The sequence below is a fragment of the Leucoraja erinacea genome, chromosome 15 (genome assembly GCF_028641065.1).
Source record: "Leucoraja erinacea ecotype New England chromosome 15, Leri_hhj_1, whole genome shotgun sequence".
NCBI classification, from domain to species: Eukaryota; Metazoa; Chordata; class Chondrichthyes; order Rajiformes; family Rajidae; genus Leucoraja; species Leucoraja erinaceus.
The window spans coordinates 24,567,499-24,586,789 of NC_073391.1; the positions used below are offsets into that span (position 1 = coordinate 24,567,499).

At 43.8% G+C, this 19,291-nt stretch overlaps 1 protein-coding gene across 3 annotated transcripts in view; it reads right to left on the minus strand.

Moving 5' to 3' along the window:
* The window catches only part of hspa12a (heat shock protein 12A), an 86,562-nt gene that overhangs the window by 25,342 nt on the left and 41,929 nt on the right, over positions 1-19,291 (minus strand). For all 3 annotated transcript variants that reach the window (XM_055646919.1, XM_055646920.1, XM_055646921.1), the window contains exons 3-6: positions 17,230-17,357; positions 4,283-4,469; positions 1,608-1,712; positions 137-253 (exon numbers count right to left, since the gene is read on the minus strand). In XM_055646919.1, the coding sequence (XP_055502894.1) occupies positions 137-253; positions 1,608-1,712; positions 4,283-4,469; positions 17,230-17,357 (537 nt within the window). The remainder of the gene's footprint in view (positions 1-136; positions 254-1,607; positions 1,713-4,282; positions 4,470-17,229; positions 17,358-19,291) is intronic.

Genomic DNA, 19,291 nt, shown 5'->3' on the forward strand with positions numbered 1-19,291 from the left:
TGTGACACCCAGAACTGTACAGAACACCATGTGCAGACTAACCAGTGTTTTGTAAAATTGCGACAATTCTGGCTATGCCGTAACAATTCTGATTCTTTGTGAAGTGGGATTGGGGCTTGTGATATTTATTACTTACTTTGTAGGCTGCATGCCTCATGAATTGCTTTGCAGGTTGCTTCCATATAGCTGGCACTGTAATGACCCATCTGACTTCCGAGTTCTCAAATTGTGAACCAGCCTGGTCACTCAGCTCCTAAAAATAGAAGGATGTCAGTGACACGTTTCCCATTTGTTATTAGCTTCAAATTATACAGTTATCTGTCTTAAGTGTTATCACACGTAAAGCATGTTTATAATTTTTCCATGATAAGTTTAATGTGTAATGCAATTTACATGAAGTCTGGTGATACATTTTAGAAGGGCTCCAAAATAGCACAGCTGGTAGAGTTACTGCCTCACATCGGCAGAGGCCTGGGTTCAATCCTGACCTTAATGCCTCGTCCCACTTATGTGTCCTTGGCACGCAAATTACCCGACCTCGTCCTCGCGTTGAGGCGCATGGGCGTCGTGTGGCCGTCGCTTAAGGTTCTATGTGTGTGGAGTTTGCACCTCATGGGTTTGTGAACTCAGGGGTTTCCTCTGGGTGCTCCAGTTTCCTCCCACATCCCAAAGATGTGCAGGTTTGTAGATTAATTGTCCTTTGTACAATTTACTAATGTGTAGGGCATGGATGATAAAGTAGGATAGCATGCCACTGGTGTGAACAGATGATTGACAGTCAGTGTGGACTTTGTGGGCTGATGGGGCTGTTTCCATGCTGCACCTCTTAAACTAAAACAATACAGAATGGTGCAGAATGGCATTGCTTTAATGTGTTTACATTACTTTACATTGCTTTAAATTGCTTTACAAGGATCTTTCACTGGATGTATCTGTTTTAACATACTGCAACCCCAGAAATGTGAAACAGTTTTTGATGTCTGGTCTTGAATCCATTCCTTTTAGCAATTGACTGTGTGGGGGATGATTACTGGGATATAGAATTATGAAGATGAAAGAGTGAAGAAAGAGTTATTTGTGGGGGTCAGTGAGTCTGTTGAAATGATGAAATCTGAACCAAAGCTTTACTACAAGAGCTACATTACCCGATCTGTTCAGAACTGAAAATCGTTGCAGATGTGTCAAAGAAAGCACAGGAAGTATCAGATTTCGTGGATATTTTGAGAATTCTTAAGAACTACTAAATCTTTGTGTCTGATGCATCAAGCATTAAAACTGTTGTGATTTATAGCATTGCAAAATGGTCTTCCACTATTTTCCAATACCAGCACAGAACAGCATAAACAAAATATATGTGATTCATAATCCTCTATTAAAACAGTCTCATAAGCTGGGCTTTTATTTGAAACAGTATGTGCTGGTACAAGATAACAGCACATGTAAAACATTAAAAAATCATTATTTCATTTTCTGACCATGGGGCATGTATATATGTTTAAGGTGCGTAACAGCATATTTTGGTCTGCAAAAAAAAAAGCACTGTTCATAAGCAACACATTTAAAAAGGAGTCCGATTTATATAAAAGTCTTAGTTGTTTCTAACACACCTGCAAGGCATGGTCTTTAAAGAACATTAGTGCACAAGCAAAAATTTCGATAGCTTTGACCTTTTTTCCATTGGCGGCTTCCAGTTCTGTCTCAATTGTGAGATCCTGGTTGACAGAAAAAGAAATAAATACATCACACAATGATAGTTCCATAAAGTAACAATTGTCCAAGCTTTCACAGAGCTGCTACTCCATCTAGTCACATAGGATACTCTATTTAAAAGCAGGCCACTTAAAAGCAATTCCTTAAAAGTAATTTACTCTCCCTACGATCAAATAGCTGTACTGAAATCTTCTTGAGTGCTACTTTTACTGCACAGCACTTCAGTAAAGTTCTTGAAAAGAATTAGGTTTCAATGACCATACATAAAATGTACCAACATGTCTACCAGGGGTTGCACTCAATGCTCACCCTGTACAAACTATTCAAAAAGGTACAATGACAATCTTTTACCTTCAAAGGAAAGTGATCTGACAGAGTACATTGCACGTATGTTATAAACCTTGCTTCATTTTCAATTCTATTTAGATAGTGTACCATAGTCTGATGTATTCTCATAAAATAAGGCAAGCAATGGGAATTCTAACTACATGATGGACAATGAGACCTTGGACTTTCTTTGTGAGGTAAAGGAGATGAGGCACAGGCACTTGCTCAATATTCCACCACCGCACCTTCTATGACATGATTTGGATTTACATGCTCAGCCAGCAGTTAAATGCCATCCTGACGTTAATGATATCATAGAAGCGAGATAAGGTCATACATGCCAAGTTCCTCATGTAGCCCATCTTGGCATTATCTCCTCCCACACAACAATGACACAGTTAACCTGGTGCATATTTTAGACTGCTGATAAGATTATGCAGTTGCATCATTCCACTGTGTCTTGCTGTTTTATACATTCTCACTGGAAAGCTTAGAGTAAAGAACTCGTCTATAATAACGTGTGAGTCTTCACTGTTCTTCCGCAATGCAGAAGAAAAACTGCCTGAGATCTTATCCAATCCCATCTTCTCTGCATTTAGGCACAGTGATATACAGCAGATGAGGTGATGGCTCATTTGAGAGCGAGAACATTTAAATAAATGCAAGTGCTTGGTACATATTTCTTGTTCCATTCAGTGTCATTATTACAAAGCTGGTATTCTGCATAGTTGTTCTGCCCAATATCATCAAGGTATGTCCGACATAGATATGCAGAGAATAACATGTCAATGAATATAAATGCACTTGCCGTCCAACCCCAACCCCTTACCTAACCACTTACAGAGAACCAATTGGGGGGAACTGAACACGTGCCAGAGGCATGGCAAGAAGCTACCACCACCAATTCCACACAGTCCCAGTGGTGGACAGCGCGTGCCTTGTTCCCATGAACATTAACTCATTTTGTTCAGAATTTAATTAGAAAAGAAACCCAGGTCCAGCTGCTCATCTCAAGAGTCAGTTCTCTCTGTCTTTTTGAAGACAGCTCACACTGGCAACAATTTGAAAATTGTAGTGATTCTTCATCGATGAAGGTAGGATGTCGACTAGTTGTCTCAAAGAAATCTAACCACTGTTGCTATGGCATCTAGGTTACACAATGAGCAAAATGAAATTATAAAGCTTTCTCCTGAAAATTCCTGATCAATTTCAAGTAAAATTATTTTTTTATTTCTCATAGGTTGTGCTGCATTTATCTCAATGGAAACGGTGTTTAGCATCTATCAGCACTCTATCTCTTCCACCCACACATCCATCACCCTCTTCCACTGTGGAACCCTTTTGTGTTCAATTCATATGTGACTTAAACAACCAACTAAAAATTATAGTTACGACTGTGACATCTTTCACACTGTGTTGCACAATAATGATGTAGGGCAAAAAGCTATTTCAGAAGTTTAATGTTGCCTGCACCATTGTAATACAAAACAAAATGTAAACTCCTTATACTTGAAAAGGAATCCTTCAAAGGGGCTAATTTCAGTTTGCAGCAATTTGGAAAATAAGATGGATCAACCAAAACACAGGGGTACCATCTTTGATCTCCACCCTAATTACACACATGGGAAAGATGAGAGGTTGTCTACCATTATTTTCGGCTTCATCACAGTACGAGGAAGCTTAATATAATGGTAAAAAGGGTTATTTTTAAATCAGTCAAGGAGTCAGATTTTCTTTGAGTCCACCTGCATCTGAATAGATTCAGAATTTAAGATCAAGTGAAAATGTCAATTAGTCATCATCAAAATATACACACTACTTTTTAATTTAAAGCTGTTTTGGTGATAATATATAGATTTGTATGATCCATGCCACATGGCAGGCAGTACATACAAATTACCAGAACATTTAAGAATTTTGTTTAGGTTGAGAGATCATTTTTTAGAACGATCGGGACTCCATTAACCAACTTGTGTGGATACACAAACCTAATTTATTTGGATTGGTAATTTGTATCTTTTATTGAGGGGTGGGGACTATACAGAGCTATGGCTGTGAATAACATCCAGTCTCCTGTTGTTAGGGCTTACTGATATTGTACAAGCAACAATCCGAGCCTATGATGTAAAGCACTTGCCCTTGGGGTAAAATTGGACATTCACTTCATTTTTTGTAAATCAGGCATTAAAGTGCAAATTGTAACCTTAAGTAAGCAAACTGAGTAAAGTGAAAATAAGGAACTTACACTGGTTGTATGGAGTTTCATTTTGAATTTCTCGAAGTAGAGCCATTGTTTTGAATCGTTTGGATCCAGATCGTGGTAAAAGTCTCTGGCTGCATAACCAAAGCTGTGGTACTTGCCGTCTGGTGTCATGAGGATAGTGGTAGGAGTTTTCTGATTGGATACACCAGGGTCACCTCCTTCCCAGCGCCTAATAAGAAAATAATTCAGTGAGACTGTAGCTGCTCTCTTTGTGACAAGGCATGTTTGGAGAATGTTAGCACAATAGGTAAATTCATGGATTAGGATTAAAAACTTGATAATGATCTGGAGCCCTGAGTTCCAATCCACAAATACACCAAACAGAGCATTTCATCTAAACAACAAAGAAGCTCAGCGAAAGCTAGCTGTCTTCGTTAACAACAGGCACTTGGACTTCCAACAAACACCCACTTACCTCGGCGAAAAGCTGGACAGGTCGCTTACATTTAGTCAACACCTGGCTGGTCTCCGCGACAATGTCATGGCAGGTAGCAGCCTCATCCGACGCCTGGCAGGAACAAGTTGGGGAGCCAGTCCATCGACTCTTCGCACCTCTTGTGTATGCCTCAGCTGAGTACTGCACACCAGTATGGAGTAGAAGTAGACATACTAGCCTGGTAGACACGAGCCTGAACAGCACCTTGCGAACCATCACTGGGTGCCTTCAACCTACTCCAGTCGAGCAGCTCCCTAAACTTGCAGGCATTACGCCTGCAGGGATCTGAAGGCAAGCAGCATCTCTGACACTATCTCGTCATGCCATGGACCCAGATCACCTCCTCCATCAGGCTATCAGCAGAGGCCACTCCGACTGAAGTCCCGTTACCCCTTTGCTCCACATGGAAAACAACTCCTAGCATCCATCCAGCCAACTGAGACAAAAGCACACTGGACAGCCACCAAGTGGTCACAGGAGTGGAAGGCAACCTCATCTCCATTACACAGCTACATATCTTCACCAGATAAAAGCTGTCCCGGGTTTGACCTCCCCAGAGGAGCATGGGTGAAGCTCAACAGACTTCGTACTGGAGTTGGGCGTTTCAATGCCAGCGTGTGGAGATGGGGACTCCGCCAGAGCCCAGCCTGTGAGAACAACAGACAGAGCAGAACAACAGACAGCCAACCATGTCAGCTCTGGGTGCCCGCTCTACCACCCACCAAATGGAGCTCAGGGCCTGGAAGACATTGACACAGAGACAACAACATGGCTGCTCAACACCCGGCTTGAGACCTCACTATTCCTTTGGTTTATGTTTCACTTGCAAGATGAAGAAGACCAAAAGATATTTTAAATCAAGTACTAATGTACAACAAAAATCCCCTCCTTCAGGGAAAGAGATCTATAACCCTTTGGTTACAGGGGATGCAGGAGATTGTTCAAATCTGTGGATTCTGGCACTGGAACCCACTTCACTTGATCCGCTTTAATCCAAACATTAACCTGGCTTGGCTGGCGGTTAGAGGGGCCTCCCAGCCACATCGTTCCTGCACTGTCAGAATCTTCCAACCAATGCATGCTGCCCTCAGGATGGCTACTATAGAGAGGAGATGGTTACCCACCTCTCTGGTAGAGTGTAGATTTGTGAAGAGAATCTGGGGAATGATGCAAAGGTTCATCAAGATTTCTTATCCCAAACAGCTCCGTAAGAGAGGACACTCTAATTTACGGACTGTTCCCCGGGACACATTCGGATTCGGACATCGTGCTGCTGGAAGATCATCATCTCGGTTAAAGACGCTCTTTAATCTGCCTGAAACTAGTTGATCTCCCAGCAGGGCAAGTTGGCGAGCGGGCCTGAGCGGTGGGCTGCCCGTAACGGAAACTGCGGACGGCTCCGGAGGTCCCGACCACGGGTGAACATCAAGGAAGAGACTGACTTTGGTGCCTTCCCTCACAGTGGGAAACCTTTGATTCTGCTGTGTCGGGATGTTTTATGTAGAACTCTATCGTGTTGTGTTCTTTATTTTATTGTATGGCTGTATGGTGATCACATTTCACTTTGCCAATTGGCACATGTGACAAATACATAAATCTTGTATCTTGTCTGTTACTGCCCGGCCTGCTCCTGTCTGCAGGAGTACGTGCTGAAGGACTCGCTGAAGCTTGGGGCAGCCGACATCAACGCTCTGTGGGGAAGGACCACAGTCTAAGATCCATCTGCAGCAGGACATTGGGGAGGGGGCGGGGGGGGTGTTTATGTTTGGTGGAGATCCACTTCACACAATGGGGGAGTGATATCATCCAAGGGTGCACATACATGAGTGACAAAAGTGCTTGGTGTAAGGATAGTTTGTGAACGCCATCAAATATAACACTACCTAATGAATATATTAGCACTGAGAATGGCAAAGGATTTTTTGCATCATTCTTGTTTTGTATACATTTTGCATTATTCTGAACATAGTTTATTTTTAGAAAAATAAATTGTCGGTGCTAGCTCTCAGTCTTTCCAAGGTTGTTCCTCATCATCCTCTGATCTTGAACCTCTGTTTGAAGGGATCAGCAAGCATCCCTTCCCATCACTCCTATCCCCCCCCCCCCCCCCCCCCCCCCACCCAGCTGGCCTTCAGACTTTCTAAAGCCTTCATCTGATTCTTGAAGGGATGGGCGGGAACAAACTACCAAGGACACATTTGTTGGCCCAGCAGGAAACATTGACCTAACATACCTTTTCCAACATTGAAAGATTTCAGGGCTGGCCTTTGTAAATCAAAGCTGTGCAAATCCATGCTGCATTACAAGCCTGCAGCAACCATCTGGCAGTCCTCAAATTGAAAGAAAATGAATGAATATTTCTATTTGTGACTCATGTCCCCTGGAATCCATTCCCACCCTTTCCTGTTTGAACTCTCAATGACTTGTTGCTGTGTTGTTTTTCCTCTCTTTCTTGTAGTTGCAGTCCTTACAGTTGTAGTTGCTGACCTGTTAGCTGCAAATGAAATTAATTTCTTGCCTGTCAGCTGACTTGGAATAAATCAATGACACATTTTCAAGCCCCACAGGCTGAAGAAATGGCAGCTTTAAAAGACAGCTGCAGTGTAAGCAAATACTTTCAATGACTGCGCCCTCAGTCGCAGATCAGAGGCTGCAAGCGGTCCTGCCTACGTGCACTACTGGCTGAAGGACGTGGAGGGCTGTGTAAATTGATGCTGCAGTTCTACTGAAGTGGAGTGAACATCGAGCATGTTGTGGCCTCTGCAGCCATCCTGAGGACACACCCATGAAATACCCCGTTGGGTCTTTATAAGTTAACTGCTTTTAGGTTTAGTTTAGTTTAGAGATACAGCACGGAAACAGGCCCCTCGGCCCACTGAGTCCACATCAACTATTGATCCCCGCACATTAACATTATCCTACACACACTAGGGACAATTTTACATTTATACCAAGCCAATTAACCTACAAATCTTTGGAGGGTGGAAGGAAACCGAAGATCTCGAGGAAAACCCACGCGGTCACGGAGACCATTCAAACTCCATGGAGACAGCACTCATAGTCAGGATCAAACCCAGGTCTCCAGGGCTGTAAGCGCAGTAAGGCAGCAAATCTGCCACTTCATCACCGTGCTGCCTGCTGTCAAAGGCTTTTCAATTGTCCCCAATAGTTGAAGATGTTTAAACACTATTCAAATAAATGTAAGTAATGCAAATAAATAAGTGTGATATGTGAATAAATAAACGGAATTAAAATGTTCGAAAGATTAACTCATTTCCTAGATGATGCTGCTCTACCAGCTGTCCAATTTACAAATTAATTATTAGCTCAAGAATATATAACCATTTTATGTTTTCTAGCATTTCTTTAATCAGTTTAAAATCTTTAATAATTTTAAATCTTTTACTGGTATGATTCATTTTTAAACGTTTGGGGATATTTTTCACTGCATGTGAATAGCAGAGCTGTTTACAATAATTGTGTTTGTCAGCTGTTTCGACAGCTGGCTTTGCAGCCAGGAAGCTTGGGTATGGTCTTTCTTGGTCCAAATGTATTTCCAGGGTGGGGCTTGCCGTGAACAGATAAGGAGCCAGCATGGGTACATCGCTCCAAGTAAGTTGGTGTAGGTATTAATAATAATAATAAATTTTATTTATGGGCGCCTTTCAAGAGTCTCAAGGACACCTTACAAAATTTAGCAAGTAGAGGAAAAAAATGTAAGGGAATGAAATAAATAGTAGAGATATGACTAGTACACAAATTAAAGACAGAAATTCAGTTCAAAACACAATATGAGGCAATTCAAGCACAGATGAAAAGGGAGGGGGACGTGGGGCTAAGGATAGGCAGAGGTGAAGAGATGGGTCTTGAGGCGGGACTGGAAGATGGTGAGGGACACGGAATTGTGGATCAGTTGAGGGAGGGAGTTCCAGAGCCTGGGAGCTGCCCTGGAGAAGGCTCTGTCCCCAAAACTGCGGAGGTTATACAATACAATACAATTTATTTGTCATTTGGACCCCGTTGAGGTCCAAACGAAATGTCGTTTCTGCAGCCATACATTACAAAACGAAAAAGACCCGAGAGACAACACAATTTACACATACATCCATCACATCGCTGTGATGGAAGGCAAAAAAACTTATCTCTCCCCTGCACTCCCCCCCGATGTCAGAGTCAAAGTCAAAGCCCCCCAGCTGGCGATGGTGATTGTCCCGCGGCCATTAAAGCCACGCCGGGTGATGCAAGGCCGCGCACCGGGTCTTGTTGTCGGAGCCTCCGGCGTGCGCTCGCAAAGTCCCGTGGCTATTCCAAGCCGCGCGGGGTGGTGATGTAAGGCCCCGCTCCAGGTGCTCTTCATCCCCGTAACTCGGGCGGGAGAAGTCACCGCTGCGGAAGCCCCGAAAAGCATTCTCCCACCAGGGACCCGCGGGCTCCCGGTGTTGCTGTCCGCCAGACCCGCAGCTGCAGCCTCCGAATCTCCGGGGGTCGGGTCGCAGCAGCGCGCCATCACAGCTCCACCCGCTCGGACTCGGCCAGCTCCACGAAGGTGAGTAGGACCGCAGCTCCGCGACTGGAGCCCCAGGTCGTTCCTGTTGGAGGTCGCTCAACGTTGCTCAGCCCCAACGACAACGGAGACCCGACAAAGAAAAGGTCGGGTCTCCCGTGCAGGGGAAAGATTTTAAAGTTACACCCCCCCCCACACACACACCCCGACAAAAATAAATAATAAAAAAAATAATAAAAACTACATAGAAACGAGACAAAATAATAAAAAGACAGACGGACTGCAGAGGCCGCTGCTGACGAGAGTCGCACCTCCCACCCGGTTGGACTTGTGGATGGAGAGGAGACCGGCTGATGTGGATCTGAGGGACCGTGAGGGTTGGTAGGGGGAGAGGAGGTCAGTGAGATATGGGGTGGCCACATGGTGGAGGGCTTTGTAGGTGAGTATCAGGATTTTGTAGTTGATCTGGTGGGAGATGGGAAGCCAGTGAAGTTGTTTGCGGACTGGAGTGATGTGATGCCAGGATTTGGTGTGGGTGATGAGTCGGGCGGCTGCTTTCTGGACCAGTTGGAGTCGGTTGATGTAGGTGGAGCTGATGCCAAGGAGAAGTGAGTTGCAATAGTCCAGTCGGGAGGAGATGAAGGCATGGATGAGTCTTTCAGCAGCGGGAGGTGTGAGAGAGGGTCTGATTTTGGCGATGTTGCGGAAATGAAAGAAGGAGGTTTTAATGACATGGCGGATGTGAGGCTCAAGGAGTGTGGATTTGGAGCCTATGAGGAGGAATTCTGTTTTATCGCTGTTGAGTTTGAGGAAGTTATGTTGCATCCAGGTTTTTATAGATGACAAACAAGAGTTGATATGGGAGGGGGGGGGGGGGGGGGGGGGGGGTTGTGAGGGGATTTGGTGTCGAGGTAGATCTGGGTGTCATCAGCGTAACAGTGGAAGTCCAGGTTGAAGTGGCGGAGTATCTGACCAAGGCGGAGGATGTAGATGATGAAGAGGAGGGGGCCGAGTACGGAGCCTTGGGGAACGCCTTGAGTGACTGTGGCTGTAGCAGAGGTGCGGTTATAGAGAGATGAAGTGGGATCTGTTGGAAAGGTAGGAACGGAGCCAGCTGAGTGCAGAACCTTCAATGCCAAGGTCTTTGAGTCTGGTGAACAGGATGTTATGGTTCACTGTATCGAAGGCTGCGCTCAGGCCGAGGAGGATGAGGATGTTGAGGGAACCAGTGTCAGCAGAGGTGAGGAGGTCGTTGAGGACTTTGAGGAGAGCAGTTTCTGTGCTATGGAGGGGGCGAAAGCCAGATTGGAGGAGTTCAAATAGGTTATACGTAAGGAGGTAGGAATGAAGTTGTGACGCAACGATACGCTCCAGGGTTTTTGAAAGAAAGGGGAGGTTTGAGATTGGGCGGTAGGGAGGGACAATTCCTTTAATGAGAGAGGAGGGATCAAGACCAGGTTTCTGGGCAGAAGATTGGTGTGGGTTTGCAGAGCTGGTTTTGAGATTTCGGAGGGGACCATTCCTTGGGAGGAAGCAATTGGAGGAAGGAGGAGTGGAGAGTTGAAGAGATTAGTGAGGTAGGGGCAGTAGAAAAGGGATAGATGGGCTGATTTTATCAGCGAAAAGGACTTCAGCAGGGGGAGAGTGTTGGTGAGGCTTGAGAGGGTCGACTGTGGAGAGGGTTCTGGGGCAGGTAGTGGTTGGTTTGGAGAGCTGATGAGTTTGGAGATTTCAGTAGGGGTGACCAGGTCAAACTGGGAGAGGAAGCAATGTGGAGGAGGAAGGGGTAAGGAGGTCAGTGGAGATGTTGAAAGGAGAGGCCTTGGTAGGTGGTGGAGTAAATGCTGGGGAGTTGGGTACAGGGGATAAAGATTGATAGATGGTGCTGATTTTATCAGCGAAAAAGTGGAGGAATGAGTTGCAGAGATCAGGTGCAAGCCCCTGCAATGGAGTAGAGTATCTACCCAATTTATTGTTAAACAGCTGTAGGGAGAGTGTGATTTTTGGCTCGAGTTGGCTTCCCACTGGATTCAAGAGGTTGCCCACTCGGGGTGGAGAAGACCGCGTTTTTTTTAAAACTCCCGAGCTCCGGAGAGCTCTTGAATTTTTTTTTTAGCTCGAATTAGCTCGTACAGTGAGACAGCCCCTTTATTGGGAGAGGATGCTATCAGTCAATGCAAAAGATTCCAAGTGCATCTTACAGGCATTCTTACTTTTACTGTGCATTTGCAGTCGGACATTTAATAAGATGTTTGAATCATATCAGAAGATTATCTGAGGCACTTTGTCACAAAGATGTTCTCAACACTCCATCAACATTTTCTTGCAAAACTTCCATCATAATTCGCCTAAAATATTAACGAGACTGGACTTCCATTTGAGTCACCAGGACTAAAGGAGTATTTGCTGGTTACAAGGTACATTCTTTGGTTTGCAGTAAAAATGGAAGGAGAGCTGTATATAGAGTAGCACCAGCTACCACTGGAAAGAGATGTGAGAGGGTGACGGTACCTCTTGACACTGTGAAGAAAGCCCATCTCTGCTACTGTGGATAGACACAAAATGCTGGCGTAACTCAGCGGGACAGGCAGCATCTCTAGAGAGAAGGAATGGGTTACATTTCGGATTGAGACTCTTCTTCAGATAGAGTCTGGGGAGATGGAAACGGTTAGTAGAGTGGTGTGAAGACGATGATCAAGGAAATGGACCTCCTTCGCCAGAACAACAGGTAAGATCCTTCCACAGCCACCAAGACTTCTTGAAACGTGCCACTAAAATCCAATTGATTGCAAGGAGCCCACACACTGCGTTCCATTGAAATCGCATTTAATCAGAGTTAAGTGTTAAAGCAACAGGTGGCTGAGTTAGCACCTTCAGACAAATTAATATGTAGGCCTAATTTTGCAAGATAAAACCAGGCTTGCCAACTGGCATGTCATCTTAGCACATTACTTATTTCTTGTTGTCATGTACGAGTATTTAGAGAAACTAATTGCATTAGCTATATAAAATTGACTGCAATTAAATGTCCCTTATGTTATGAATGAACTTTGGAAGATTTTGTGAAAATGATGACAGGTTGCTTATGGGGACTGAAAATAATCAGATTTTGTTTTATTACATTTGTTTCTGGGCTTTTCAACCTGTGTTTTGGGGATCTCATCCTTTTTATCTGTTTTTACTCAGGACGACATCAATTCTATTCCTACTATATAAAAAAAATTGGGGAATTGGCCAGAATGTTTACTTGTTTTGGGTAGACTATTCAGTGACTAGTTATGGTTTTTCCATGAAAATTGCAGATCACTGAAGGTCACACCTGCAGTGGAACAGGAACACAAATAATTGAGCGGGAAGTATCATTGAAACATTTTCTGTGATAACCCACTCTTTTTTGAATTTGGAACAAGTGCACCAAGTACTTATAGGCATCAGTGAACACCAGAGTTCATTGGGGCATGAAGCCACTGAGCACGCAACTGAAGGTCAAACTTATCTCACTGCTAGTATTAACTAAACATTCATTTAACCAACTCAGTCTAATCACATGATGGAAGGGGACACTTTTCAATAACTTCTCCTGTTAATATAGGATCTCCAACATAGCCTGGCCTTAGCAGAAAACAACATCTATGCGAAGAGGCTGAAATACTCAGGGGGACTCTTCTGATAAGCTATAGACTTGAAATCTTAACGCCATTTTTCTTTCCCCAAATACACCTTGACTGTGATGTGATTCCAGGATTGTCAAGTTTAATGTAAAAAAATAGATAGAAACAAGGAACCAAAACTGCCGGTTTAGAAAAGAAGACACAGACTGCTGGTGTGACTCAACAGGTCAGGCAACACCTCTGGGGAACATGGATAGGTGATGTTTCAGGTCAGGACCCTTCAGTCTTTTCAATAAGTTCTTCTCCTGAGATCAGTCTGCGGAACGGTCCTGACCCGAAACTTTATCTATCCATGTTATCCAGAGATGCTGCCTGACCTGCTGAGTTACTCCTACACTTTGTGTCTTCTAATGTAAAACAAAACTGTATTTTTGTTTTGGGTTAAAGTACTTTCTCAGTATGCATTGAATCATCTTACCACACATAAGATTTACAAATAATGCAGACTTTGGCTGCAGAAGCCAGTTTTAAATGGTGATCCAATTCCTCAGCTATGCAAAGACCCAGCCCTGCCTGGGCTATTGCCTGGAATCTGGCAGGGAAAGCTCTATCAACACTTGCCTTTCTCCTTTAAGACACATTCCTGATAGTTTTTAACATTCTGAATTAGACCATCATACACGCCCATTCCCTCTCCCTAGTGCTCTTCACTCCCTTCAGATATCTTCAAAACACCCTGCTCTACCAGCTGTTTGTTACAGTTGTTTCCCCCATCAAATATCTACCTTATCCTTCTTACCTATACATTCTCACACTAACTCCCATGCACCATCCACAGAATCCCCGTTTAACAAACATTTTAATGCTCTTTCCAATTCCCATACTGATCTATGTAGGAAAGAACTACAGATGCTGGTTTAAATCGAATGTAGACACAAAATGCTGGAGTAACTCAGCAGGACAGGCAGCATCTCTGGAGAGAAGGAATGGGTGAAGTTTTGGGTTGAGACCCTTCTTCAGACTGATGTCAGGGGAGTGGGCGGGAGAACTGGTGGGAGAACTGGGAAGGGGGAGGCAATGGAGAGAGAGGGAAAGCAAGGGCTATTTGAAGTTAGAGAAGTCAATGTTCATTCTGCTGGCCTGTCCCACTTGGGCGACCTAATTGGCGAGTTTAGAAGAGTTTGAAAAAATTACATGTTGAAGACCTCCTTCAACCTCCTTCGACTATGTTGAAGACCAGCTTCGACTAGCTACGACTAACCGGGAAAATTGGACGCCGAATAGTGGAGAGTGAAGACGACCTCCTTCGAACTCCTTCGACCTCCCTTCGATTATGATGAAGATTATCGACGACTACCTCTGACTACCTTCGACCACCAACGGTTGCCTACGACTAACATGCCGACCTACTACGACCTACTATGACTAAACCTACGAGTAAAAAAAGTATCACATTTTTCCATGGCGACCTTTTTTTACTCGAGGGCATTTTTTAACATATTGAAAAAACGCCGCGATCTAGCTGAGGCCTCGAGTATGCAGAGACCACTCTCGAGCATGAAGGAGAGTTACGAAGACCTCCTATGACCCCGTGTCAACCATGCTACGAGTATGAATCGAGAGAAAACTCGACAGAACTCGTGGACTAGGTTGCCCAAGTGGGACAGGCCCTTAAGCTAACCAAGCGAAATATGAGGTGCTGTTCCTCCAATTTCCACTGGTCCTCACTCTGACAATGGAGGAGGCTCAGGACAGAAAGGTCAGATTGGGCATGGGAGGGGGAGTTAAAGTGCCGAACAACTTGGAGATCAGGTAGGTTAAGGCAGACTGAATGGAGGTGTTCAGCGAAACGATCGCCGAGCCTGCGCTTGGTCTCGCCGATGTACGGAAGTTGACACCTGGAACAGCAGATACAGTAGATTAGGTTGGAGGAGGTGAACCTCTGCCTCACCTGAAAAGACTGTCGGGGTCCTTGGATGGAGTCAAGGGGGGAGGTAGAGGGACAGGTGTTGCATCTCCTGTGGTTGCAGGGGAAAGTACCCGGGAAGGGGGTTGGTTTGGGTGACAAGGGACGTTGATCAGGGAGTTGCGGAGAAAACGGTCTCTGCGGAAAGCAGAAAGGGGTGGAGATGGGAAGACATGGCCAGTGGTGGGATCCCGTTGGAGGTGGTGAAAGTGTTGGAGGATTATATGCTGTATGTGATGGCTGATGGGGTGGAAGGTGAGAACATGAGGGATTCTGTCCTTGTTGTGAATGGGGGGAGGGGGAGCAAGAGCGTCGCTGCGGGATATCGAGGAGACCCTGGCGAGAGCCTCATCTATAATGGAAGAGGGGAACCCCCATTTCCTAAAGAATGAGGACATCTCCGTTATCTAGTAAGTAAAACCTCATCCTGGGTGCAGATGCGGCATAAACGCAGGAATTGGGAGTAGGGGATGTAGTCTTTACTGTAAGCAGAGTGTGAAGAAGTGTAGTCTAGATAGCTATGGGAGTCAGTAGGTTTGTAGTAGATGTCGGTCAATAGTCTATCTCCTGTGATGGAGGTGGTGAGATCCTGAAACGGTCGGTAGATGTCGGAGTTGGTCATTGTGTTCATTCCCCATTCTATTCCACTCCCTCATTTTCCTGTCCAACCTTTTGGCTCATCTACCCCTAGACTCAGCCCAGAATTTGGCCGTCTCACTATTTTCTACACTTCTCCAACTCCCCACCACCATTGTAGACTTCATCCCAGCCCACTTGGCTCTCCTACCAGCCCCTACATTTGTTCTCCGCCCCAGCCCATTTGTTCTGCTCCCCACCTTACTTTATAACCTATTTCCTCCAACACATCCATAAACAACCCCCTTATTTTCTGATCACTGGGGGTAATTTGCAGTAGTCAATTAATCCCCTTGCTTGTCTTTGAGATGCAAGAACCCTCAATCACTTTGGGGAAAATCCACGTTGTACAAAGGCAGCACAGGACATCAGGATTGAACCGGGGTCACTGAAGGTGTGGAGCAGCAGCGTGAACCACTACACCACTGTTCCACCCATCATAGTTGCTGAAATACCTAAGATGTACAGCCTTAATGATTAACCACCCATGTCCACTGCAAGAGTCTAGGAAAGTGGGCAAGGGACAGTGTTGAATAGGATTGTCTATCAGCTGGATCATGTACCAAGGGCTTTGCTAGAACACCATCACACTCATATCAGGGGGCAATGACCTAGATACTTTGACGGTGCACCTCATCAGCTGGTAAAGATGCTGCCTCACGTCGCCAGAGACTCGGGCATGATTCTGACCTCAGGTGCTGTCTGTGTTGAGTTTGCACGTTCTCCCTGTGACTGGTTCCTCGGGTTTCCTTTGGGTGCTCCGGTTCCCTCCCACAACCCAAAGATGTGGTGGCTTCTAAGTTAATTGGTTGCTGTGGATTGTTCCTAATGTGTAGGTTTGGGAAAGTGGGATAACAGAACTGGTGTGAACGGGTGATCAATAGTCGGTGGGACTTGATGGGCTAAAGGGCCTGATTCCATGCTGACCTGACTAACTAAACTAAACATCCTTTTCCCTCTAGTTCATGTCTATTTTATGTCAAAGGCTGCAAAGGGCAAATAAAGCATTTGCAAAAACAATAGTAGGAAAGTGAGTACCACAGCTATTGTTGTTAAGTTATTTGGAGAATTTCATCCATCTTAACGCGACAAAAATTATCAGATAAAGGAAAATTTGTTTTCTGCTCACAAAGTGGGCACTTTGCAAACCACTTTGCACAGCAATGCACTTGTCTTTAATTATATATTTTTCTTCTGTTCTCAGACAGCATACTCCACAATTTCAGAGCAAAATATTATCTGCACTCAATGGTTTTAATTCTCTATTTTTTTAAATGAAATGTAAGACAAAAGAGGACGACGTGTAGCTTGAAAAAGATAATTTATTTTCCTGTGGTTGAACAGCATTTAATATGTGCAGACAATCCTATTAATTTCAATTAACCAAGAAGTGTTTCTGTTTTCGACATGTGAAAATAAAAACACCACACCATATCAGGTCCCATTAAACATTTAAATGAACGGAGTCCCTGGTAATAATAATAATAATACATTTTATTTTCGGGCGCCTTTCAAATCTCAAGGTCACCTTACAAAGATTAAACAGAAGAGAAAAAAAAACATATAGTCAGAGAAAAATAAATAATAAGGACATCATCAATACACAAATTAAAGATAGAAATCGCTCCAAAGACACAAAATCAAAAAATCAAAAAACACAATGGTAAGCCTGGAAGATTTCCATTATATGCTGTACTCCTCTGCCTTGGACTTCAAACAGCTATCATAGAAGGAACAGGCTGAAAATCAGCAATGCCTCTGCATTGCAGCACTTACCTCATTATATGAATGCACTCAGGGTCCCTAGCGAAGCTGTAAGCATATCCACTGGAAGTTGTGCCAAAATCAATAGCTACCACCACAACAAATGACTGGTGCAAGGACACAGTTTCTTCTGATTCTTTCTGTAAGAAAAAATATCTTTGTGTTATGATCACTTTTAACGCAGGCAATTTCAATATTTTTTTTTGTTGATTGAACTTTATTAAACATGATTTGCTGCATTGAAGTTACCTTCAAAACTGAATCATTTTATTTTTGGTTTACTTTATGGATGATTAAACTCTATCTAGAACCAACTATTGATTTATTGATGTCAAAAACCTGTCTTGAAAACGGATTAAAATGTCTATAAGGCAATGGATCAAGGGCATTTTTCAGGGCATTGTGATATAATGTCACTGTAATTCAATGAGATTTCTGACCAGTTTCTCTGAATTACTCTAATTACACTTTTCCTGATACACATATTGATTTCTAAATGTTTCACTATCTTTGTGTGTTAAATGTTTTAAACTAAATAACAGTGCCACTGCCAAAGTAATTCACTGTGGGAGGTGGCAGTATTTAAGGAGTGATAGTGATCCAGGATCTGGAACTTTAGGAGGATATTATTAATTCTTACATTTACAAGAATGCTGCCTGGATTAGATGGTATTAGCTATACAAAATTCTTAAGGGGTTGGACGTGCTAGATGCAAGAAGATTATTCCCGATGTTGGGGACGTCCAGAACAAGGGGGTCACAATTTAAGGATAAGGGGGAAATCTTTTAGGGTAGGTGGTAGGTGCCTGGAATACGCTTCCAGGGGTGGTGATGGAGGCAAATACAATAGTCATGAAAGAGGCTTTTAGAAAAAAAACACCATCCATCGATTGCTCATCACTTCCATTCACTATAAATAGATCCTTATGAAAGAGGACGGAGGTTGGGGTGATAGTGGCAGGGGAGTGGGAAGCTTCCACTTCCCATCCAGACTCAAAACTGATTCTTTTGATTCTGTATACTCATGGCATATTCCTCAGAAGATCATTGATATCAGGGGTAGACACAAAATGCTGGAGTAACTCAACGGGACAGGCAGCATCTCTGGAGGGAAGGAATGGGTGACGTTTCGGGTCAAGACCTTATATGCCCTCTGTTTATATGTCGTGACTTCTAATTGAGATTATTAACCATAGGTGCAAAAATTATCTTGAGCGCCCTACACCTTCAGAGCTACCATAACATGGGAACTAACTGCTTATTTTCACAATGAAGGCATCACAGCAATCACTGAACATGTAAGATCAAATTTCAATGTCTAGAATCATAGTCCAACACCTTAGCAAAAATGAAGTGGTGCCCTTCGAAATGATAAATTCCACCTGGATTGGAGTGCCTACCAAAGACCCAGGACCAAAGCCTGCTCCATTCAGTGCAGTATAATAGGAAAATATATATAAATAGAAATGAAAAAAAAAGAGTAACTGAGTGGGACAGGCAGCAACTCTGGAGAGAAGGAATGGGTGATGTTTAGGGTCGAGTCCCTTCTTCAGACGAAGGGTCTCGACATGGTCCAGAGATGCTGCCTGTCCCACTGTGTTACTCCAACTTTTTGTGTCCATCTTCAGTTTAAACCAGCATCTGTAGTTCCTTCCTACACCGATAAATAGGATGGTTGTATATTCCTTAGCTGAAAGGAGTGTACATTTAACATAATTAGTAGAATGATTGGAGAGGAACTGAGGAATACTTTTTTTCACCCGGAGTATGATGGTGGTATGGAACTCTCTGTCTGAAAGTGAAGTAGAGGCAGAAACCATCACCACATGTAAGGAGTATTGGTATGCACGCTTTAAAAGGTGATTGGAAGGATGTAGACCTGATGTTGGAATGTGGGATTAGGTTGGGTAGCTCTATATCACCTCCCATGGATGAGATTGAACACCATTTTCTGTGGTGGTAATTTTCTATGATACAAACAGACTAATTAGGCCAAAGGCAAAATATAGTAAGTGTGGAAATCTCAACTAAAGCCAGAGAATACTGGCAACTTTCACCATTTGTGGGAAAAAAA